At 39.7% G+C, this 25475-nt stretch overlaps 1 protein-coding gene across 1 annotated transcript in view; it reads left to right on the top strand.

Annotated features, from left to right (window-relative positions):
* Positions 1-25475, top strand: part of ACO1 (aconitase 1) — a 37177-nt gene that overhangs the window by 9869 nt on the left and 1833 nt on the right. The window contains exons 2-19 of the mRNA XM_027884685.1: positions 1411-1531; positions 3309-3477; positions 6498-6635; positions 8737-8806; positions 8916-9099; positions 11785-11924; positions 12833-13004; positions 13468-13568; positions 15544-15660; positions 16884-17043; positions 19535-19670; positions 20155-20239; positions 20521-20677; positions 21242-21366; positions 22107-22211; positions 22863-23005; positions 24025-24172; positions 24554-24676. Coding sequence (XP_027740486.1) covers positions 1435-1531; positions 3309-3477; positions 6498-6635; positions 8737-8806; positions 8916-9099; positions 11785-11924; positions 12833-13004; positions 13468-13568; positions 15544-15660; positions 16884-17043; positions 19535-19670; positions 20155-20239; positions 20521-20677; positions 21242-21366; positions 22107-22211; positions 22863-23005; positions 24025-24172; positions 24554-24676 — 2370 coding nt within the window. The 5' untranslated portion in view covers positions 1411-1434. The remainder of the gene's footprint in view (positions 1-1410; positions 1532-3308; positions 3478-6497; positions 6636-8736; positions 8807-8915; positions 9100-11784; positions 11925-12832; positions 13005-13467; positions 13569-15543; positions 15661-16883; positions 17044-19534; positions 19671-20154; positions 20240-20520; positions 20678-21241; positions 21367-22106; positions 22212-22862; positions 23006-24024; positions 24173-24553; positions 24677-25475) is intronic.

Below are 25475 nucleotides of genomic sequence, written 5' to 3'. Positions count from 1 at the left end.
AAAAAAAAAAAAAAAAAAAAAAAAAAAAAAAAAAAAAAAAAAAAAAAAAAAAAAAAAAAAAAAAAAAAAAAAAAAAAAAAAAAAAAAAAAAAAAAAAAAAAAAAAAAAAAAAAAAAAAAAAAAAAAAAAAAAGGACAAAATATCTCAAACTAAAATAATGTTTACAGTAGGGTCTACCTAAATTTTCTTTTTGGTCATGACCTTAACAAATCTCTGAAATCAGGAGGGTTCCTTTTGTCTCTGATAGGGTTTGTAATCTTAATCTGTAACACTTCTTCTCAAAAAAACAATAGTGTTTTCTGTTTTGCTTTAATTGTTTTTAATTTTGAATGCAAATGCCTGTCTGTTTAGCTTTAGATCAATGCCACTTCTGCTAGTTTTGGCTGGGATACAGTTAATTTTCTTTCTAGTCGGTAGTATGGGAATTGTGGTTTGGATTTGTGCTGGAAATGTGGTTGATATCACAGGGATGTTTTTGCTGCTGCTGAGCAGGGCTTCCACAGAGCCAAGAGCTTTATGTATTAAAATGTCTGTATCTCAACCCATGAGTTTTCTCACTCTTACTGTTCTGATTGCCTCCCTGATCCCTCCAGGAAGGGAGTGAGGAAGTGGCTGTGTGGTGCTTAGTTGCCTGGCATTGAACCACAACCCACGTAAGAAATGGGGCCATGTTCTCATGGTGGTTCATGAATCACAGAGGCACAAAGAGCTGTCTGGAAGCAGTGAAAGGAAGAGAATAGTGAAGACACTGAACTCCCTTTGTAAAATCATGTCCAGGGAAGGGCAATGGAGCTGGTGAAGGGTCTGGAGCGCAAGTCTTAAGAGGAGCTGTTTAGCATGGAGAAAAGGAGGCTGAGGGGTGACCTTATTGGTTTCTACAACAACGTGAAAGGAGGTTGTAGCCAGGTGGGGTTGGTGTCTTGACAGGATGAGAAGAAATGGCCTCAAGTTGCATGAGAGGAGGTTTAGATTAGACACTAGGAAAAAAATGTCTTCCAGGACTTGCAATAGGCTGCCCTGGGAAGTGATGGATTCACCACCCTTGGAAATGTTCAGAAGGTGTGTTGATGTGGTACTTGGGGACATGGTTTAGTGGTGGACAGGATAGTTCTGGGTTAACATTTGGACTCGATCTTAGAGGAGGTTATTTCCAACGTTAAGCTTCTGTGATTCTAACCATGTGGTATATCCATATTTTTCATGATACTTTTGTCTCTGAGGAAGTGTTGCATGTAGATTTGTAGTGAAAAGGGCATGACTAACAGTATCTTATTGTCTTTTTGTATCTTACTGTCTTTTTGTACCTTACTGTCTTTTTGGAAGTTGGAACAGACAGTTGTGGACTGTGGGATGTGTACTTTATATGCAGGACACATGTCATGAAGATGTCTTTGATTTTTTTTTTTTTAGGGTCACTAAGGATCTTGAACAACCATGAGCAACCCGTTCGTAAAGATTGTGGAGCCACTGGACCCAAAACAGCCTCTGAAGAAGTTCTTTAATCTGAGCAAATTGGGAGATGCGAGATACAGTACGTTGACAACATAAGGGAAGCATTTTGTTTACCTTGAACAGAACTTGAACAAACATTGCCCCACTGGATGGTATTTAGTGTCTGAAGAGAACTGTGAATTCAAAAGATGGTTTTTTAAAACAAAATTTGAGCAAAATTTACTTCTGTAAACTTAGAACTACAAAAATACTGGCAAGATCACAGTAATATTTTCTCAAGGCACTGTGCACGCAGCAGTCTTGTTTTTTCCTGAGTGGATAAGGAGGGCTAGGCAAAACTAAGAGCACAAGTTTTCTCATATACTGCTAAGCTGCTGTGAAAGGCTGGAAAGGATCTAACACTGATATGACTGAATCATTCAGAAAGATAATTCAGCTCTAGAAACTGTGGTGTCTTGGGAATCCTTTAGAAGGAGGCTTTTTCTTTAGTTCCTCTGACACTTCACAAACCTTTCATGTGGCACTGGTAAAAATCTGTGCCACTGAGTTAGCAAGTGGGTGTCTGTAGCTTAGAGCTGTCTATGTTGCATGTTTTTGGTCTTTCAAAAAGGAAACAGGTGATTAAGGAAAATTTAGGAAGCAACAGGAGGAACATTTTCTCTGAGTGTCAGCAACAAATATCCATTACAAACTCAGATAGTGTGTAAGTTAGAAATCAATTAATGTCAGACTTGGTGTGTGAAAAGCAGAGATGAGTCTTAAGAAGTAGACAAATACATGTATGACACTACCAAATGATCCATTCCAGGATTGCAAGAGTGATAAAATCCAGATTCTCTGAAGAAAAAAAGATGGAATTTTCACTATCCAGCAGAAAAATGGAATAGCTTAGCAACAGAAGAATGGGGCAAGGAAGGGCAGGAGAATATTTAAAAAAACCCCAAAACAACGACAGCAACAATAACCTGCCAAAACCCCAAACAAATGAATACCCCCAAAACAAAACAAAAAACAGCAACAAAAGCAACTGAAATTATTCTAAAGTACTGTGTCCTGAATAGCAGTTGTTTTTTTTTTTTTTAAATAATATCAGTAATCATGTCTCATTGTGATTAAGTGACTTTTATGTCTTGGGGCCCCTGTGCAGAAAGTTGGGACAAACTTCTCAAGAGATTTTGAAATGTAAATGTTCTGAGAGGCAATCAAACAGCTATTACTACAGTGGACCAGGGGAGCAAGTCTTGAGAAACTTGTGTTTTTTTTAATTCACACCCACTGCTTGCAGTAAGGCTGTCAGGACTGATCCAATAGCATTTTGTGTCATCTTCTATGAGTATTTCTGATGTGAAATAGATTAGCAGATGCACAGTCTAACTTCCATTCAGTTTCGTTTTCCATCTCTTGAGAAGAAGAGACCACGAAAGACCACATAGACCACTAAAGCTGAGCTTTACAACGTCAGGTAGAAAATGATTTTTTTCTAGAAAATACGTCTGTGTTCACTGGCAAGAATGAGAGGAAGCTGCAGAAAAACAGGGTGAGCACAGCATGTTTTCAGAGTAGCATTGTTGTGGAGGGTGGAAAAGCTGTGGAAAGGTCCCTTCAGCGAAGATGTCTATGGTCTCACAGCAGCTGAGATGATACACCTGCTCAAAGAATTGAGGGGAAAAGGTCAGATAGTGCTGACCTCCTGACAAAGCTTGGAGGCTAGAGAAGGGGATTTGATAATTTGGGATAAAGCCTGGTGAGAATGTGGGGTCAGCACCTGAGGAACTGTCTGCCCCAGGCGTGGAACTTTGCACTTGCTGACATATACCTTAGGGTAAAACTGAGTTTGTTTCTTGTCTGCCGCGCAGCGCGCCTGCCGTTTTCTATTCGAGTCCTCCTGGAAGCAGCGATCCGGAACTGCGACGAGTTCCTCGTGAAGAAGGGAGATGTTGAGAATATTCTCAATTGGAAAGTGATGCAACACAAGAATGTCGAAGTGCCATTTAGGCCTGCAAGAGTCATCCTGCAGGACTTCACGTGAGTCTGATGCTCTCCAAAGCTCGGAAGGGGGGCTTTTGAGAGTGCGGCAGTGCTCAGCTTGGGGTGGAGGGGTGAGCTGAGGGAAGGAATAACAGTGAGATATCTGGAAAAGCTTTTTTCAACTTGCCTTGATGTCATGCTGCAGACAACATTTGAAGAGGCAGACACTCAGGGTAAAAGCATTGAGTGAAACTCTTCTGGGATGTAGAAATAAATATCTTTACATAACTTCAAAACAGAGGAGAAGAAAATGTGATGGATTGCATCCAAATGCATTTGGATTGCATCCAGATGAGGCAATCCAAAGTTTAGAGGTTTTGTTCTTTGAAGGGGAGGGAAGTATTGTATTTTTCTGGTGTTTTTTGGTTGGTTGGTTTTTTGTTTGTTTTTTGTTCCCCAGGATCACTTGCTTTCAATTTGCACCCTTTTCAGTTCTCTTTTATAACCCACATCATTACTGTCTCTTCCAAGCCAGTGTTATTTCAAATACATTTCTATAGACTTCTCTGCTATTTTGAAAAAATGAATGTCTATTTTTCCCAGAAATGCAAACTAAGTCCTAACTAATGGACTCTGAAAACTGGGCCTTGTTATTGCAGTGTATTTAGCCCCAGTGTGTCAGTAATAATCGTGTAGTAGTCCCTGGTAAATGTGGAAAGTCAATTTTCAGGCTGAACAATAGCTTCTAACTGTGTCTAATACATCATTTGACTGGCAACTCAACTGTTCTTTGTACCTTTGTCCTCTGTCTTTATAGTACAGTTTAGTTCATCCATGGAAAGTCCTGTGCTGCTATGCTGCCAGTTGGTTTTCTTTCTCAAAAATAGAGTGTCTTAGCTTTCATACCTTCTGTTTGGCATTTTTGTAAAGGTTATCTGAGTGCTAAAGACCTAGCTGAGCTCCTAAAGACACTAGGAAAAATGGGCTAAACCTCAACTGAAAGGAATGCTGATTCCCAGCTATTTTTCACCTGCTGGCTGTTGTTAACATTTTGAAAAGCTGGAGCACAGAGAAAGCTGAAATTTTGAGTATTTTCTGTTGTTGCACTTCTTTCTTGCCCCCTACTCTCCTACTGAGTTGTAAGAATTTGCCTATAAGTCTGCAGGGCAGCTGCATTCCTGAAAAATGAGCTCTTGGACAGGCCTCTGAGGAATCTTTTGAAAAAAGGCAGCTTTGGCAACTTTCCGAAAGCTGTACAACAATTACATTCAAGTTGTCCTGGTTTAGAATTATCTAATTTCCCTGTTTGGATCATTCTGTAATTATTCTGAGTTTTTTCTAAATACTGTAGATGGGTGTTGTGTCTGCTCCATTTCAGTTGCATAACATCCGTAAGCTGGCAAAAGAACTCTTCCTCTACTTCCCTCCCACCCCTGCCCTCCCCCAAGCTCCCCTAGGTAGCTTTACATAATATTTGCTATTTTCCTTGTAATATGCATATCCTGGGAGGTCAAACTGCTTCACACTGCTGAACAACATCAGTTAATTGTGTTAAGGTTAGATAATGTGAACCCTTTTTTGCTATTTATTTTTTGTAAATATTCAGGATTTTCAAGGTAAAATTCTGTGGAAATTACAAATATTTTACTGTTATTATTGCATTGTTTCTGATGTATGCTCAAATAGTAATAGCTTCCTTATAGTCAGAGTTGAAAACATAAACTCCTACTACTTTGGGCTGCTCTTGCAGAAATGTAGTGTTTTCGCTGAGTTGCTGACTGATACCAGATCCTTGAGTGCCCATCAGAGAACTCTTTTTGTCTCAGCAGCCAGCAAAATCAGATAGGCAGATATGTAAGAGGGTTTCCCAAGTTGATTGAAAATACCATGGTAAAACATACCTAAGTAGAAGCTGAGAAAGTGAGGAGCTGGGAAGCATCGGAAGCTTCGTTGAAATAAATATTGAAATGTGTGGGATTTCTTAGGTAAGTCAGGTGTTGAAAGGCCAGAAGTTCCGGTTATTCACTCCTTATTTGTTTATGAATAAACATGCATTGCAAATGGAGGATGAATGAGGAACTCTCAGGTACATTACTTTGACCTTTTGTACAGTTTGCTGACCTCACTTAGGAAGGAAGGAAGGCTTAATTTAGGGATTTAAAAACCATTTTGGTTGAATGACACATACAAACATAGAGCAAAAGGTCTGATAACGTTTTTCTGAGTTATTTGGAGTTCAAGGGGTTGCTGGATGGTCACAAGATATGTGAGAAGGTAGAAATGTGAATGTTGGCCTGTAGCCTGAGAATATGCTGTTTGAGTGCCATTTATGATATAAGGTCTTTTGTCAGTGATAAATACAGGAATCTGTTAGTAGGAATGCATGGTGCACCTTATTTTTGCCTTTGTGTTTTTCCAGTGATCTGCCAGGACAGTTAAATTCACTTCTGAAAATACAGTTACTTTGTGAATGTGTTTTGCAGTCAAGTCTTTTGTAATTTAAGAAACCCTATGCCCTGCTCTACCAGTTTCACCTGAAGTGTGGAAGGTACCAAACAGCTCTGGTTACAGAGAAGGTTCTCCCATACCTTACAAAACTTGGAAGAGATGACTCTTGCCTTAAAATCAGCTAAATAAACATAGCGAAGAATCAAAGAAATAACCTTGTTGTCTTCCCTCTCCCCACTTCTTTTTTAAACTGAGAAGGAGAGAGGGAAATAGAGCAAAAGAGGAGAAACCAGTTTAAGGTCCCCAAGGAATGCTGTCTAGGAACAAATTTCCAAATTCTCAGCTAAGCATGTAGAACTGCTTCTGTTACTTGATGAATTTTGAGTTTAGCTTTTTATTTTTGCAGTGCTCAGGATATAGATACAGTTCTGTCCCTTTTGCTCTTCTGCCTTTGTCTTCCTAAGTGTCCCTTCCATAGAGAAATGATCCCAAGACTCAGGATATGGCTGTGGTTTGCTTTGCATGTGACAGTCTGTTCTGCATCTGAGGATCTCACTTATGTTTGGTTTGGGTTTTTTTTCCCCTCTTTTCCAAATTGTTTCACCATGCTTATTTATTCTCTGTTTCAGTGGGGTGCCTGCCGTGGTTGACTTTGCTGCGATGCGAGATGCTGTGAAGAAACTTGGTGGGGACCCTGAAAAAATCAATCCCATCTGTCCTGCTGATCTAGTGATAGATCACTCCATCCAGGTTGATTTTAGCAGGCAGTAAGAATACAAAATTACTCTTTATTTCTAAGTGGTAGCAAATAAACTTACTGATCATCAAGGTAGTTCCACTGGTGATATTCTCAGTGTTTGTACTACAACATCTTAGATTTTAAGAAGTATTTAAGTTATATTGTTGTATGGGTTGCTGTGATTTAGGGGGGCGAATTTTCTTTTTTCTCAGAGACTCACAGAATCGTTAAGGTTGGAAAAGACCTTTAAGATCATTGAATCCAACCATCCAATTGACTTTTTCAAGTAAAGAAACAGTTTTCTATGGAGGGGATTAACAGGAAACAGGCACAGAGCAGGTCAGACTGGGACTCCTCACAAGAACTGCTGTTGCCCAAGTTCAGCCCCACCAGTGGCAGGAAGAGGCTTGTGGGGGACATCTCTTAGCAGTAGAAGCCTGGACTAATGAAAACTAGGGTGTTAATAGAAACAGGCTCAATCCAGACCTGTGATGATTGTAATTTTCCACAATAATTCTGCATTATTATTAGTTGCTCAGAAATAACCTTTTTTCTGCATGCACTTTTTTGACCCCATAGGGCTTTTTGGAAAGGACAAACACGAATGTCTCCTTTCTTCCTTTCTTCTCTAAGAATAGACCTAAGCTACTGTAGGCCGAGCTCTGAGGAGCTGCTTGTTGCTTCAGTGCTTCCAAGCAGAAGAGCTTGAGCTGCTGCTTAACACGTCTCCTGTGAGCACAGGGAAGGAACATAACGCTGTTCAGTCCTTCACATGCTGCAAAGATTCAAACGCTCGCTACAGTCACTAGACCCCCAGTGAAATACAAGACCTCTGCATGGAGGTCCTCCTAATCTCCAAGGCACGTAAATGTGGGCCTAGTGAACTGATCTTCCAATCAGATCCTGCAGTTAAATGTTATATGATGGTTTCCTTCCACCTTTTTTGTCTGCAGTTACCTTCTTCCTAAAATACACTGTGTTTATTGCCCTCCAGAGGAAGGAGTTTTGAAGCTGGCCACTGAATAGCATTGCAAAGAAGAAAATTCCTAGGAGGTGGAAATCAAAGAACTGAACTTCTGAGCAGAAATGTACTGTGAAACCTGTTGCTCAGAAGAATGTTGTCAGTTTTCAAATACAGCTTTTTTCATAGTTTTCTTAAGTATAGACTAGTAAAGATAGAAATTCTCATGGTTGCCATTTTGTAGTTGACAGGAGAAAAAAGCCAAAAAATTTTTACTTGTGTAACTGTCAAAAATCAACTTCCGTTAACATTTTTTCTGGAGGTGCTGCTTCTTAATCTTAACACTAAGGAGCTTAGAAAGAGACACAAAATTAGAAATAAACACCTGAAGGCTGATCTCTGTGTTAATGGGGGTTCTAGCACTAATGTATTAAACTAGAAACTTAACCTTTTTTGTTTTTAATTTGCATTACTCTGTTTTTTTAAGATATTTGGGAAACAGTGTATTTCTTTGTGAACAAGAATTGATTATGTCTTTACCATAGGACAAAAATCAACTATTATGATTCTTTTTCTATATTATTTTAATAAAACTCATTTTATATTATCAGTAGTATCTAGGACTTAATATAGATAATTTTTTTGCTAATCATTGGTTTTTGTCTCATTTTATTTGTACTAGGGTCATGTATGTATAAAGTGAACAATTGTTTCAAACTCTTGTAAGTTCAAGTGAAAAGTTTATTAATTATACTTTGGAGCAGGAGGCTTCAGGCAGCACCATATCATAATGATAACCTTTTTAAGAGAAGTTGCAGGGCAGTTGTGTTTGTTTCCTTACTGCCTTGCTGATTACTTCTGATTTAGGTATTGGAAAATTTGTATTTCTCTATCATGTAGTGTTGTTTTTTTCAAGCTACAAGTTTTAGGCCTGCCACATATGTAATATGCAGATTAGCACTCCCATTTGAAGCAGAGTTCGGGTATTATCTCCTAAGATTTATTAAGTTCTTTTCATTGGTTACCTGCAGTGATATTAAACAGATGTGATTGATCAGCATTCACATTAGCTAAAAAATCTTTTCTTTCAGTGTTTGGTTATACCTAACCAAACATAAATTTCAGTCGAGTACTTTTGATTCTGACAGCTGATTATTTTCACTTGCAGACCAGACAGCTTGCAAAAAAATCAGGACCTGGAATTTGAAAGGAACAAAGAAAGATTTGAATTCTTAAAGGTACTGAAAAAAAGTAATCTTATTTGCATGGAAAAAAGTACAGTGAATGGAAGTTCTTCCAGTGCTCATGTGCATTGAAAATTTTTGACTCCTGTTCCTTTTGTTTCAGTGGGGCTCTCGGGCCTTTAAAAATTTGAGGATTATTCCGCCAGGCTCTGGGATCATCCACCAAGTGAACTTGGAGTACTTGGCTAGAGTGGTGATGGATCAGGATGGCTACTACTATCCAGACAGCGTGGTGGGCACTGACTCACACACCACCATGATAGATGGCTTGGGAGTGCTTGGCTGGGGTATGTGCAGAAGTGTATTGGGAATATCTTTTGGGCTCCTGGTGAGTTGACTCTGGCTGGCAGGTTAGCCCTCATCAATCGCTCCCTCACTCCTCCTGCTAGCAAGATGGGGAAAGAGAACTGGAAAGGCAAATGCAAGATAAAACTGATGGGTGGAGACAAAGACAGTTTAAGTGAAGAGGGGTGAGTGTAGGGAAAGGAAATGAAAGAAGTGATACAAGGACAGTCAGTCACCACCTCCCATCAGCACACCAAAGCCCAGCTAGTCCCTGGGCAGTGGGTACTTTGGAAAAATTGTTCCCACCTCCCAGGTTTTATGCTTAGCATGATGGTTTGTGTTGATGTATCTCATTGTTCAGTTTGGGTCAGCTGTCCTGGCTGTGCTCCTCGCAATGTCTCGCCCTCCCAATGTCTTTCCCACCTGCTTGCTAAGGTATGGAATGAGAAAAAAAATATTCTGAGACTGCTTACCAATAGCTAAAACTTTGCTGTGTTGTCAACACTGGTATGGTTGTAAATCTAAAACACAGCACTAAATGGGCAGCTATGAAGAAAAGTTACGCCTGTGCCAGCCAGGCACAGTGGTACTAACCACAAATGCAAGTAACCTGGTAAGGTCTCTTACAGTTATTGAAGACTTTTTGATCAAGCTTCCTTTTCTGATAACAGCCTCAGATGATTTCTGCTATGTGTGTTTTTGGGTTTGTGTTTGGTGTTTTTACATACTCTTTTCTATTCTGCATTTAAATCACAAGGAAGTAGATAAGGAAAATATTAAATAAAGGAAAGGAATTGAAGCATCATGGACCATCCAATTGTTTCTTAGTCACTTGGCTACTTTCAAAGTGTTGATGTATCAAAAAAAGTAATGCAAATACTAATCTCTTAGATTGAAGGTGCTGCAAATTGAATCTGAGAGAGTTAATATGGCCGGGGAGGACATTGTGAAAAACAGGACTGTGAAGTATGTTCTCATACCAGTACTCTACAGAATGCTTGTTACAGGAGTAAATATAAATAGTTTATTTTTGCTTGTGGTGGGGAGCTGCAGTGCTTGAATTATTTAATAAATAAGTAGCTATGGAATGAAAGTATTTGCAGTCATCCCACATGGTAGCAAAAACATTGGTTGAGGTTTTATTTTCCTGTGATGTGGTGATAGGAGCTTATTGAAACAGCTATTGTACAAATACAGAACACATTGTGTTTTTCAAGAGCATTTGCTAGCATTCGCTCACAAATGGGCTTGTGAAGTTCTGAGTACCACATGATATGATAGGACTTTGTGTTTTTAATGTCCCACCTATATTACTGTAGTAATATTGGTTGATTGAGACTTTATATCAAGGGCGAAGGAGTTCCTGCTGGCTCAGAATACAAATGCAAACAAGTTCAAGCTATCCAAAGCATGGCAGCTTTGGGATTAGACACATCTCTTATGCTGTATTTGGCTGCACCATACACATGGAGACATAATTTAGATGATGTTGCAGCACCAATAGCTGCTTGGAAGAGCGTGACTCACAACCTTAGTTTTCTCCAGAACTTGGATATGGGCTTTAAGTGCTTACTCTTGGATCCAACATTTCTTGCTAGTGGTTGGTAACACTCAACTTGCTTCATGCTTACCTGTGATAGCCTGTCAGTCATGTTTACTAACTTGACTGTTTAAAAAAGATTCAATGTCTAGTGAAAGGAGTCACATGATTGGATCTGTCATAAAATTATCTTTTATATTAACATAGGTATATTATGTTGCATAAAATAAATCGAAAATTATTTTTCAAAACCATTCTTAGATTAAGTGGGAAAAAGGATTGGAGTAGTGGTTTGACATATATAAGCAACTATTACAGGCAGTTTGCTTTAGCTCAGTATTAATTAAGCTAAACAAAAGGTTTTAATGAATTAAATTAATTAAGCTAAACAAAAAGGAGATTTGAAAGTAGAAGATAAATGTAAGAGGGACTTTCTATGGACAAAAAGTTATATATCTGCTTAATGCTAAATTGCTAGTAAACATCATGGGTTTATTAGATTGCATAAGACTATGACATCTTAATTAAATTAACAAAATCAAGTAGTAGCTTGAAATACATTCATCTAATAGTGAAGGTGTGCTTACACAAAAGTTCCCACCTGCACATCCTCCACCCCTGTTGAAACTTAATAGATATAAGGAAAGATATTTCTGTCTTAACAAGTAGCTTTTCTGTTAGTATATTTTAGTAACCTTCCTTTCCTTTAAAATAACTTTTGAGTTTTTGTTTGATGACCAACTGGCATGGTCTGCATACATTTCACTCACAGCACATCATGTTTAATGCTATGTCAGTGGTTCTTGGTTTGTGCACTGCATGCTTAGACATTAAATAAAACTTTTACGTCTGCTGTTATAAAAGCCAATCATCCTAGAGTAAGTTATTTAGGTTTACCTAGTATCCTATCTAATGACTTAAGAATAAGGATGAAAGTATATAAAAAAAAAAGAAATTAAAGAAGCACAACCTTGCAGAAACTGAAGCAAGATGAGGACTGCCCCTTAGCAGGAGACTAAGGCTGTCTGCTTTCTCTCCTCTTTTCAGCTTAAATAAAATACTCATCAGGCAACTGACTTCATGTGTTTATCTTTGACATGTTACTATCTTTCTAAATAGTTGCATTGTGTACTCCTGTTGCATACAGGTGTGGGTGGCATTGAAGCAGAAGCAGTGATGCTGGGGCAGCCGATCAGCATGGTGCTTCCTGAGGTGGTTGGCTATAAGCTGGTAGGAAACCCTCAGCCACTAGTAACATCCACTGACATTGTGCTCACCATTACCAAGGTAAATTACCAAGTTTTGATGTTCTTCTATGACTGCTAAGAGCTATGCATGCTCTGTAGAACAGAGACGCTGTACCACAGGCCTAGGAACCGTGTGTGCTTCCATGTAGTAATTTTGGACTTTTTTAAAGCTCTGTCACCCTGTGTGGGTTGGGATCAGCTGTGCAAGGACAATTTGCTAGGCAAATCTGTCTTCCAGAAGCCCAACAAAACATATGTGGGGGTATTTTGGAATTCAGTAATGTTTTTGAACAACAGTACTTTCTCCTCTGCCTCAAAAAAAACACCTTGACTTGTTTTTGAAGTCCCCACTTAAAATAAGGCAATGTAAACACCCCACAAAACAGATAGTAAGCACTGCAGTCTAATTTCTTTGATGTGCAGGTGTTTGACTTGTCATATGCTCATAATATGTTTATTCACTCTCTGCGTGGTCTCTGAATTAAGAGTATTATGGGGTCAGCATTGATGTTGGAGGTCAGAAATCTGGTACACAAGTTCATCATGGGGTGCTGTCTCTAGAGAGACCTCCAGATGGGGAAAGCCAACATTTTTTTATTATTTCATCCAGATGTGTGGGGTTTGAATTCAATTCATGTACTTGTGCAGTTGGTTCTCCCTGTTTCCTCATCTTACTGGCTTTGCTGGCTGAACATTCCCCACACAGTTCTCCTCTTCTTAGAACATCATGCTGACAAAAGTACATCCTTACATTGTACCTTATTATTGAAACTTAACGTCTCTGTGTCCTTATCTTCATGATTTAGTTTACCAAAAGCTTCCTGGTTTCAAATGGCTATAGAAGCCTTCATAAGAGGTAGCTCTGAAGTCGAAAGCTGAATTTCATAACAGACATGCTCAGCTTGTTTGACACATAACAATGACACAGGCACTGTATTTTTATAACAGCACCTTCGCCAAGTTGGAGTCGTGGGTAAATTCGTGGAGTTTTTTGGCCCTGGTGTAGCCCAGCTGTCAATTGCTGACCGTGCCACCATTGCCAATATGTGTCCAGAGTATGGAGCAACAGCTGCCTATTTCCCAGTGGATGATATTAGCATTGGGTACCTGATACAAACTGGTGAGTATGAGAAGAGACCACAAGTTAAAAGTGTATCTGAAAGCGGGCCTCTAGGTCTGTACGGTATAGTCAGCAGTGGGATTGAATCAGGTGGAGCCTTCTGAGGTTCAGTTCATTTTTTACTGATGCTCCTTTATTGAGGCTGTGTCTTGCTCCATGTTTAGGAACAGCTGGGTATTAGACTGTTTGGCAGCTAAATGCCTGCTTAGCCCTGCCTGAACCTGGCTTGTTCAGATGACAGAAGTAGGAACCTAAGATTTTGTTCTGCAAAAGTCACTTGACTGCTCAATTGCTTTGTTTTTAGTGAATCTCTAATATTTTTCTCAAAGAGTCCATGTACAATGTGAACAGTGAAATAGACTGTTATGCATTTTTTCTTGTTCTGTCAGATGGTAGTTCCTCTGTTTCACTTGCATTTTGTTTTTGCTATATCTGCCTTTTGTTTTGTTTTGTTACATCTTAGGCCGTGACAAAGAGAAGGTTTTGAACACAAAAAAGTATCTTGAGGCTGTGGGAATGCTAAGAGATTTCAAGAACTCGTCTCAGGATCCAGACTTCACTCAGGTTAGAAACTGCTCTGCCTTCTGACTCCTTGCTTTAAGTCTTGTCCTGTTTTATTGTGGCAATTGTCTATTTTTCACAGAAACTAAGAAGTAGTTGAGAGACTCTTCATCCCTTGGTTTGGTCTGCAGAGCTGTCTTATCTTAAGGCCCAGTTGTCTCAGCTGAAATGAGACACAGGTGTTTTGCTGAGGATGAGTTATGAGGAAGACCCAAACTCCTCCCTCTAAGCACTTGTAAATCCAAAATTAAGAGGCTCCAATTAAGGGGAAAAAAAGTGTGGAAAGAGGAAAAATAACAGCCCTTTATTAATGGATATATGTGTATTGACAGAAACAATGAAAGAAAACAAATAAAACAACCAAACCATAGTCCTATACCCAAAAATAATCCCCTTCAAAACAAAACCAATAAACAAACAAAGAAAAAGGTAAACAGTTCAGATTGTGCCCTTTGGTGCAATTCTAACCAGGGGCGCTGCTGGATCACTGGAGATGCAGAGCCTGCAGTGTTCCATGCTGGTCAGCAGGGGGCACTGTTGGATCACTGGTTGTTGCCACATGAGGGGTACACCCTCCTGGGTGTGTTGGAGAAACCAAAAATGGGTTTCCCTCCTCCTCCACTGGGAAAGGGGAGAGAGAGGAGGGAGAGGAAAAAAAAAGGTCCTCCCCAATGGGAACTCACTCTGTTCTGCTGGCCGAATTGTGCGGTAGAGTTTTCCCCTCTCCCTTTGATGTGCACAAGAACTGCTACCAAGAAAGAAAAAAAAAATGGGAACGGAGGAGGGGAAAAAGAAAACCTCCCGAAACAGTTACTCTCCGATGAAAATCCAAGCAGAATCCACAGCTGACAGCCAAGCTGAGAGCAAAACCACCTCAGAGCTCCTACCCTGACCTTGTTCCAGCTCCAGCAGCAACCTGAACTCCTCCCCTGCCCCATTTCCGGGAGACAAGAGTTAAAAAAAAGCAAAAATGAACTCCTTACCCCTCTCCAAAGACAAGATTCTGAGGGCCATCAACCAGGAATGTGGCCTTACCAGCAACTTCTTTTGTGTTACTTAGCTGCCCATTCAACAACCCCTTCACGAAGTGGGCAGGGGGAAGGGAAAAATTCTTGCTTAGTTTCTAAGAACCAGCAAAACCATGACACCAGTGGAATCAGCTGGCTCTTCAGCTGTGAAAACTTGGGCACAGGTATAGAATGGCTCTCAACTGACCTCAGACTGGTGCAGATTCTGCAATTTTTTCCAAGTAGTTTTGAGAAGTCCTGTCCAGACTCAAGTATAGCTATGAAAATTATGTGGGTGTTCTCTGTGTAAGCCTTGCTGCAGTTTTACTCTTGTTCTGTTCAGCAAGTCAATTTAATCTGTGAATCAGGACACTTACAAGTTCTGCGGGGTAACTGCAGAACACACAGGTCATTTTCTATGCAAGAAAATCAAGATCTTACCCTGTGTCCAAGAAAATCAAGAATATTCCTGGTTTTCTCTACAGTAAAATTTTATCTTGTACCTTGTGTTTAGGTTTGCATGATTACTCAAAAACTTTAGTAGATACGGAAAGATGCAGCACGCCATAAAATCAAGGTTGGAACATGGGTGAGGAATAGATGAATAGTCTGCTTTGGTTTGTGCCAGTACCAGGATTTCTTTATATCATTGTTTTCCCTGCCTCTAGTATGTAAAAGGATGAATTAAAAAATTAATTTTTATTGCTTAGATGCTGTGGTCACATTGAGTTTTTGAGTAACTGTAGTACTTTTGATAGCCATACCTGTGAGTTGGCAGTGTCTAAAAGTAGAACTGTTCTTTTTCTTCTGATCTTTCCCTTCTTGTGTGTCTTTGATAATTTCTGCAAATAGACTTAAATTTGTGCAGACTTAGCATTGGTTCAACAGCAGAGGTAAGAATACCTGTGGCTTAACTGGCTTCAACTTACCACACAGTGCTGAACCACTCTCTGTTGGTCTTGTTTGAATAGGTTGTTGAGTTGGATCTCCAGACTGTTGTGCCTTGCTGCAGTGGACCAAAAAGACCTCAGGACAAAGTTGCTGTGTCAGATATGAAGAAGGACTTTGAGACTTGTCTGGGGGCCAAGGTAGAGACTGGGGACATTTGAGCACACAAATTAATGTGTGCTTCTGAAAGCTCTCTGGTGTTCAGGAACTACATTCTGGGCTTAACTTGTGCATTATTTGTTTGCCTATTGAAAAGCTGGAAAATGAGGATGTTTGAATGCATTTTCAGAGATGACAGCAAGCAATGGGTAGTTTAAAATTGGGGGTTTGCTTCTCTTGCATGATAGTGTTCTAGTACTAGTTCTTTCTGACCTCATTGTCTAACATGGTTGGGACATACACTAGAGATTTCTGAATTAGCTGTGATGGGGGGTTGTTAATAGAGAAGACGAAGTACCTAATGCACTGAGCTCTGAGCTAACTACACAGCTTTCCATGCAGGTTATGCCCTGAGATTCACAGTGTAGTTTTGCTCTAAGTATTGAATCTATTTAGCAGATCAAAACTACATGTGTCCTTGTGACTCTTGGATGTTGGTGGTAAAGACAGAAAATGATGTCTTCACTCTGCATCATCCAGTCAAAAGTGGTTATTGGAAGAAGAGCAAGATTTATTTTTAAAGTAATATTGCCAGATACTTTTGTAAATCAGTTTGGATCCTTACCTAGTACAGTAACCATCCTTCTAAAAGGCAGTACAGAACTCTAGTGATTTAATTCAAGAAACCTAAACTGCAGCAATTCCCAATAGTTACTGTTTTTTTACATTTTCCAAATTGCATTAAATGACCTTTCAGATCTCTAAATGTATTTTTCATGGCATGAACAGTGCCTTCTTGCTCTTTTTTTCCCAACTGTTGGGCTTTTGGCTCTGAAATCAGCTCCTGGCATAAGTTTGAGCTGTTTGATAACCATGGCTTAAAATTCTTATGTGTTATGGCTAAAATGTCAGGACTAGCTTGTGTATTAACACTATATGTGATCAGAAGTCTGGAACATACAGGAGCAAGAAGCTCCTGAGCAATCTGGAGAAGGATATATTCATGCAGGAAGAAAACACAGATTTTGCTTTCAAGGTTGCCTCCTTTATGAGTAACCAGAGAGTAGGATAAACTTCTGAAAACATTATTTTTGTCCACCGCTTTGGTTGACCAGAGATACAAGTCTTCCCCACCAGACCTAAAAGTGCAAGCATGAGTGTAACTGACAGATGCTTCTCATTGGTGAAAAAACCAGCTTATACTAATTTTTAGTCAAAATATTTATGTTAACCACATCCTTTTGGTTATTTTCTCCTCCTGCAGCAAGGATTTAAGGGATTCCAAATTGCCCCAGACCGACACAACAGCATAGTCAAATTTAATTTTGAGGGCCGTGACTTCGAGCTTACTCATGGTTCAGTAGTGATTGCTGCCATTACAAGCTGTACAAACACCAGTAACCCCTCAGTTATGTTGGGTGCAGGTAAGTTTATTTGCCTAATGTGCAGTAAGTTCTCTATGGCTCTGGCTGTGTACTCTGTGGCTAAAGACAATGGCAATGCTGATGTAATTCTACATTCTAGCACAAAAACAGTGCTGGTTTTGTCATTTGGAGTGCTGAAAGTGACCCTAGTTTCTAAGGGTAGCAGAAGGACTTATGGAAATGGTAGCTAGAAATGTAGGTTGATGAAAATGTGTTTTTCTTGCACTGTCTTCTATATAGGGCAAGATGGAATTTAATTAACCAACACTTCTGACACTTTTTCAAATGCACAGAAGCTGTTATATAGAGCAGAGAAGAGGCTGTTGAAGGTCAAAGCTGCAAGAAGAGGGACAGTGAAGAACAATCTATGGGTTTAAGTCTGAGGGTGCTGTGATCTGTCAGCAGAGTACAAAACATACACTTAGCTAGAGGTTGCCCTATATAGTTGTTGCAACAAGAGTCTGAGGGCATGTTGGGGGTGAGTAGAGGAGGAAGATTATGTTCTCAGGGATGGCCATCTTTCAGTCATTTTCAGTTTACACCTTTACTGCATCCACAAAGTGGTTAAAGGTGGAATTTGTATGCCCCACTGCAGAAGAGTTAGTCTGACTTGGTTGTATTAAATTTCTGGTCAGGAGGTTTCTCATTTTTAACTTGGCTAGTCTGTGCAGAAAATTTCGCATTCCTAATGTGTGCTGCCCCATTCCCTTAGTTCTAAGTGGGTGCATGCTTCGGTTTTGCCACCTGTTTAGGATAGTTTCCTCAAGTATTTGGCTCCCAGGTTAATGGCATGTATTTTTAACCCTCTCTGAGACAGCAGGCATGCTGATCTTTCAGTCAGCTTGGCTTAATAGTTCTGTGGGTTTAAAGTGTAGAATGCTCCGCAGATACATGGGAAGTTGGTACTTTGAGTGCATTATTAAATGCACAGCAGCCTGAAGAATGTAGTCTTCATGATCTTGCACTCAGATTTAGTGGATACTCTTTCCTTTGCTGCCTTTCTGTACAGCAGCACTTAATTTTTGATACTGGCAAGGACAGAAAAAGTAATTCTGTCAGTCTCTGAACTCAGAATCTCCAAGATAAACCCACAAGAAACATGATAATTTAGTTTTCAAGGTGAAGTTTGAAATGAAAGCAGATAAAGCGTACAGTGTTCCCACAGTAAGTAACCAAGCTAAAAAAATTTAAGATAGGAGTAGCTGTTTCAAACTACCACTGTATATCCTGTGCACTGTATATCCCATCCCCTATAATCAGGGACTGTGTGTCTGTGGGGATAGTAGTGTATGGTGTAAGGGCCTTGACAGCCTAATCTGACTTTACAAGGTGGTGAATTAAGGTTGCTCAAAGCAATTTAAGGTCTGGCATTCCCTTACCAATTTTTAGAGTTTGACTTTGCCTTATTTTCAGACCTGGTATGAGCAAGAAAACAAAAGCCAGCACTTGCAGACAGGCTGTCAATCTCTCAGGTCCTATGATGATCACTTGTTCATGGTCACATTCTCAAAAATATCCAAGGGCTCCAGTTTCCGCAGCTCCCTTTGGTAACTAAGGAGCCTCAGCAATTTCAGGAATAGGGCTGCTTCTTTAAATTCGTGTGTGTAGGCCATTTCACTCAACACTGTAAAGTGGAGATCTCCAGGTCACGTCTAACAGAGCTGCCAAACACCTGGCAAAGACAAATGAATTTGATGACAACTTCCTGTTGGAGATCATGATGGATCAAAGCAGAGCTGATGTATACTTTATCTAAATATATGTAATGTGTGTGAGAGAGAATGCAGCATGGGAATGTGAAGTTTTGCATAGTTTGCATATCTGCTGCTTCTTTTATGTTCATCCTGGAAAAGGGTTGGAGTGGACTAGTTTGCTGAACATTCATCAATGGACAATTTGTTTCAAAGGAAGGAATTTGGGATGAATGTGTTTCTTCTAACATGCTCCACTAAAACGTCTCTATGTGTGTTACAAATCTGGGAATGGTCAATCAGCACTTTTGCAACAGGCTGTAGATTGTGAGACAGCTAGTTTGTGTGAAGGGCCAGAGCTGGTGCTCTCATAGCCTTCTGCTTCTGAGAGCATCAAGTCTTGTGGTAGCGGTTATTTCAGCACTGGGTTACTAGATCACGGTAAGTGGGAACTTAATAATTCTTCATTGCATTTTTTTGAGACACTTGTCTAACAAAGAACGTTCTGAGTTTTGAATGTCTACATGCTGCCCTAGTGTGAGTGCATTTTGTTTAATACAACTTCCAGCAACCTAGTGGAACAGAAATTGCAGTCTGGATCTACAGTTCAACAGAGCTCTTGAGCTCTGACTGGTTATTAGAGAATAGTGCTGCTGTTGGCTTGCTGTACCCTTTCATTGCTGGAAATGCTGCCTTTTCTGTTCCCAGTCATTTAACGGTACTTCTCTTAACCTGACCTGATGATTCGCCAAACTGTCTCACTTCCAGGAAAAACTGCAACTGTCCTTTGTGTTTTTCAGGACTGCTTGCCAAGAAAGCTGTTGAAGCTGGTTTGACAGTGAAGCCGTACATTAAAACTAGCCTGTCCCCAGGAAGTGGAGTCGTCACTTACTATCTGCGGGAGAGTGGAGTTATGAGTTACCTTTCCCAACTAGGGTAGGAGTGTTTTTCTTACTGTTGTCTTGTGGCTGCTTCACTAAAAGCATTGTGAACAAGTAATGCAATAAAATAACTATTTCTCTGTGCAACTTAGAAGATATTGCAGGTACTTTATGGTGTGATCCTGCCTGAGTTAATGCATTGCTGTTGTGCTGGCTGGCTTTGTACCAATGAGGAAGAAGGCCTGCTGTATCTTCTTGAAGACTTAAGTTCTTAAGCAGGAAAATGGGTTATTTTCCAGACTAATTGTTTTGAAATAGTATAACTTACATTATATTGCTGTTCCTCTTGCTGCATTCTTTGTGCATGGACAGTCACTGTGGTGACAAAAGTAGAGGACATCCTCAAAAATACTGTTTTCAGCAGCAAATGATTTGTTGAAGCAGTGCATCTGAAAGTAACCATAAACACGTGCTAAATGGTTAAATGTCTTGCTCCAAAATATCTTTCTGTTCACTGATGACTTTTGTGCTCTTTCTAGGTTTGATGTGGTGGGTTATGGCTGTATGACGTGTATTGGCAATAGTGGACCCCTACCCGAGTCTGTTGTTGAGGCCATTACACAGGTATGCAGTTTTCCCTGTACAGCTTGTCTAGGTAAGCTGCTCTCTGTTGTGTGCTGTTCTGAGCTGTGCTATACTGTGCACTGACTCTTCTCAACTCTGTGTGAAGTCAATTCAGTCTATATTCTTTTTTCGGTGGGAAATGTTTTGTGACTGTCTGGAAGGAGACAGATCTGTAACTGTCCAGACATTGCTGTTGCAGTGCAGTGAGGCTCTGCAGACTTGCTGTGTGTGTGGATTCTGCAGGCATCTCAGCTGTCTTTGTCTCACACTCTCTCTTACAGGGTGACCTCGTGGCAGTGGGGGTGTTGTCTGGCAACAGGAATTTCGAAGGGCGTGTCCACCCCAACACCCGTGCTAACTACCTGGCCTCCCCACCACTGGTTATAGCCTATGCAATTGCAGGGACCATCCGGATTGATTTTGAGACAGAGCCTTTAGGTAAGACAGTGTCAGGATTCTTCTTTTGACAGCTTACAAACTAAACCGTTTGAAATTAAGCTCTTCAGAAGCATTTGTCGTAGTGAAGTGCTTCGAAGTACCGAGTATCTCTGGGAGACAAAACATGCAGTTGCTAAGAAGCAGAGCAACAAGGAGTCTGTAGGATGGAGAAAGCAAGAAGCCAAGCCTGAGCAATATTCTAATTCCACTGGGGCATGTTTTTGGCTATATCCGGGTGATAGCAACCTAACTTAGTTTTTATAAATAACCTGATTTAGTAGACTTTCCTTGAGCAGGAATTTCAGCTAGACAACCTTCAAAGATCCTTTCCTACAAAAATTATTCTATAAATTATTCTGGAACACCATTGGAAGTCACAGAATAAGGGTTATGTACAGGCATTATCAAGTTTATGACACACATTTCTGTCAAACTACTGTAGGTAAAATAAAGTGTGTCTCATGAGTGTTAAGAGGAACACATAGCTAGAGACACAATGATGAACTTTTCTTTCTTCGTAATGGAAAATTTATGGAACAAACGTGACAATACCATTTTCTACAGGAATAAATGCTTCGGGGAAGAAGATTTTCCTGAAAGATATCTGGCCAACAAGAAACGAAATTCAGGCTGTTGAGCGTCAGTTTGTTATTCCTGGGATGTTCAAGGAAGTCTACCAAAAAATAGAGGTGAATTAATCATCTGAGCAGTAATTTGATTGATGTACTGTGCTATTCTGAAGTGTTAAGTAAGGTGGTCTTGATAATGAAATGAACCTTTTACTTCTATTGCTGTTGCTTCTGTTCTAGCAAATATTCAAATGAGTTTTTTTTAAAAAAGTCTTCTAATTAATTCTTGCAGACAGTCATGTTCTGAAAATTGCTCCTTATGATTTTTTACTGTAACATGTAGATGATGTGTTTTAAACAGTAATCCCAGGCTGTTATTAGAAAGTGAGATATTCCAGCTTCACAGATATTTGATTTTTTTCAGCTGACATAAAATTAATTTGCATTGACTAATAGTGTGCACACCAGCAGAAAATGTCGTACTTGGTAATGTCTTCCTGCAAGTCTTCTTTGAGTGTTTAAACAAAATATTCTTGAGGTTTACATGTTAGAGAAGCTTCTTAAGATTACTGATAAATACACTAAAGAGTTATAAAGTGTTATCTGTGTACGTAATACAGGTTATTGTCAGAAAACAGGATGAACATATTTTCTAATGAAGTGAGGGTTTTCCTCTTTTAATAGATAGAATAATTAAAAAAAACACCCAACCATAGTGTGTATTGTTATATTATTTTCCAAAGTACTTGAAGAAATAGACAAGGCTTTTGCTGAAGTCAAATTTGTAATTTAACTGGAGTCTGAAGTAATTATGTTGTTTCTGAAAACTTAAAAGTCAATGGGAGGATTTTGTTTTTCAGACAGTAAACAAATCTTGGAATGCCTTAGATGCTCCTTCAGATAAACTGTATACTTGGAATCCCAAGTCTACCTATATCAAGTCTCCTCCTTTCTTTGATGGTCTGGTATGTACATGTTTTCCCTTCGAATCAAGCCAAAGTGACCTTGACTAATTTTAAAGGTGAAGCGAAGACAAGGGGTCTGAGAGCATCTGTCATAACTTATCAAGGCTTTGGCTCTTAGATGTTAGAATTGCAATATTGTGTTCATTTTAATACAAAGGCATGAGTGAATCTGAAAATTGTAAGGATTCCCTGTCAATTCAGGGCTTTTGAAAAGTCCCCTTTACCTTTTAAGTTGAAATACGTTTAAATGGTCACAGAGCAAGTGAAGAACAGGAACGGGAAACAAAACACACAATTCTGCCTGTTTGCATTTTGCACCAAATAGTTCAGTGTTCGGACTGCTATTTCAGGTTTAAAAAGAAAATGTAGATTTTAATGCATGCAAATGTCTAGGAACCCTGGATTTTCATGCATGTATCACAGGAAGCCTCAGCTAGTTTTCTTACCTCACCTGCTTTCTTCATGTCTGGCTGCTAACAGGCAGACAGAGCATCATATTTTGTTCAAGAACAGAAACATTTTTAATAGGGTTGGGTTTTCCCTTCTCCCAGCTTGTACAAGGGAGACTTTATTTTGCAATTCGCACTTTTTAAGAAAGGTAATAATTTTTCATATAAAATAATTATTTTGTTTGTATTTATGATGCCTTAGACTTTGACTCTTCAGACCCCGAAAACAATAGAAAGTGCTTATGTCCTGTTGAGTTTTGGGGATTCTGTGACAACTGACCACATATCTCCAGCTGGGAACATAGCCAGAAATAGTCCTGCAGCCCGTTATTTGACCAGCAGAGGGTAAGCTCTAGTTCTTGCTCTTGTTATGAATTGGGAAGAGGAAGCAAACCACAACTACTATACCATGCTACAGGCACACGTATCTTCTGTCTGTTCACATGCCCCTGTATACCTTGACAGCTGCCCAGAGAACACGTAAACTGAGAAGGAAAAACATTTCTCTTTCTACTACTTCAGCAGTTCTCACCAGGTGTAAGAACGAATAGCGCGTGTGAATCTGTTAGCGCTGTAGAGCTGTGAGAGGGGAAGAAGAAAACGTTCATACTGATTTTTGCAGTACATCTATTCATAACTAAGGGAATTGGGATTTGTGTCCCTATCAAAGCAAAAGGACCATGGTCCTTAGTTCCAAAAACTAGTTTTATATTAATTTCTATCATGTGCAACTATTTCATAGATCAAGGCTCTTAGGAACTAGAGAACATCCCAAAGTTTAGGTTTCCGTTCAGCTGCAAAAAGTGGCAGATCTGTTGTGGCTAGGGTCCAAACTCCTGTAAAATGTTGGTCTTTTCCTATGGCCAGTCTGTCAGTTTAGTGCTTGGGGTTCAACTTATAGGACTTACCAAGTTTACCTGGTAATATAATGCTTTTATTCTCTGGTTAGCACTTTTTACAGCCTTAGTGATGTTTTGAGGAACAGCACTGACATAAAAGATGCTGTAGTAATGTAAATAACAAGGACAGTTTTCAGTAGCCAGGTATTAAAAGAATTGTGCTGCCTCTTTTGACTTAATATGAATTATACCCTTGCATCACTACTAGATCCTGTTCTCTAGGGCAAGGATTGAGAATACCATGGAAACTCCATTTTATGACCAAACTGTAGCTGTGTTTTAATTATTTTTCCCTTCCTTCAAAACATCTCAAAAGTAGAAGTTTAGCAATTAGCTAATTGCGAAGCTGGGAACTTTGTACATACCTGCTTTAGAAACACCAGTTCATTACTTTGTGTTTTTTGAAGCACAAGAGTGCTTTAGTCTAAAAACAACACTGTTTCCATTCTTCTTTTCCTTTAATAGCCTGACTCCCCGAGAGTTCAATTCTTATGGCTCCCGCAGAGGGAATGATGCTGTCATGGCCAGAGGGACATTTGCAAACATTCGCTTGGTCAACAAATTTATTGATAAACAAGGACCTCAGACTATCCATTTCCCTTCTGGGGAAATCGTAAGTACACATGCTGCTCTAAACTGGGGCTCACGGACAATAGAGTGTTAGTGCTGGCTTTTCTTCCTACGGCTTAGGTCGTTTACTCCAGTGCTTTTCACTGAAGCTAATTGAGGGGACATACTCACGTAATACAGTGCTTTGGGGCATGTCAGTGGAGGGTATCCTCTGTAGTAGCAGCAGGGGAAGGTGCAGGTTCGTGTAGGGAGTGAGATCAGACTAGAAGCCATGAAGTGGGGTGTGGTTAATATCCTTTAGACTGCTGCTTGTTGGAAGGTGTGGGCTTCAACTGTTTGTGTGGGGACACTTTTTTCCTCTTCTCTCTGGAACTGTGCTTCCACCCTCAAAAAGTTTATGAGGTGTTTGCTGTGTTTATTCCAGCTGGACGTGTTTGATGCTGCAGAAAGATACAAGCAGGCTGGCCATCCTCTGATTGTACTGGCTGGGAAGGAATATGGAGCAGGAAGTTCCAGAGACTGGGCAGCTAAAGGACCATTCCTCTTGGTGAGTGGCTACAGTAAACTAAAAGGAAGACAGTACTTGAAAGTGCATTAATTTGTCAGGAAGACTCGTTTATGACCAACAACCTGTGTAGCTCATTCTCACTTTAGGTAGCAAGAGCTATTTTGAAATCTCAGCTGCCTCCAAGAGCCGCAGCAGAGTTGCAAAACCTATTTAAGTGTTAATAGAACTTGTTCATACTGAAAGGCTTGACTGATCTTCAGCTAGAAATCCACAAGCCCACACCAGAAAGGCCAGTTTCTTTACTTCTGCTTCCCATAAGCCCATAAACCACAGGTCTGCTTTCAGCTGCCTCCTTAAGCTCACTTAGCAGAGAAGCTAGAAAGTGTAAGAGAAAAGTAGGATCACTGAAAAAGAAATGTAGCATGGCTTCACCATGGGAGCCTAATAGAGATCCACATACAGTGAAATATCTCTTTCTTTCTTTCTTTGTTGTCCAGTCCTATACTGTTTACCAGCCCAAACTCTGATTCAAGCTTTCTTGGTATGGAATTTGTGTGTATTATTAGAAAAAGTTTTATGAGAGTTGGTGTATAAGTTCATTTAAGTTTTTGGAGTTTTTTTCTGATGATGGTTTTTTGTTTTAACTCTATTAACAAGTAAAATTTTAGAAACTACTGTAACTGCACCCTGAAGCTTGTAGCATAGGAGGGCAACACTGAGTTAGGAAGAGGTATGGAAATAACTACTGGTGCTCTACTTAAGACATGTTAGAGTAGTATGCAGGATTCCTGAGAAAGCATTTGTGACTTTTTTTGATAGTCAGGTGCTTCTAAAGATG

The sequence above is a fragment of the Empidonax traillii genome, unplaced genomic scaffold, assembly GCF_003031625.1.
Source record: "Empidonax traillii isolate 1590-97213 ecotype Southwest subspecies unplaced genomic scaffold, ASM303162v1 scaffold152:size925058, whole genome shotgun sequence".
Taxonomy (NCBI): Eukaryota; Metazoa; Chordata; class Aves; order Passeriformes; family Tyrannidae; genus Empidonax; species Empidonax traillii.
Note: the sequence above shows the minus strand (reverse complement) of the source record. Positions and strands in the feature narration are given on the sequence as shown.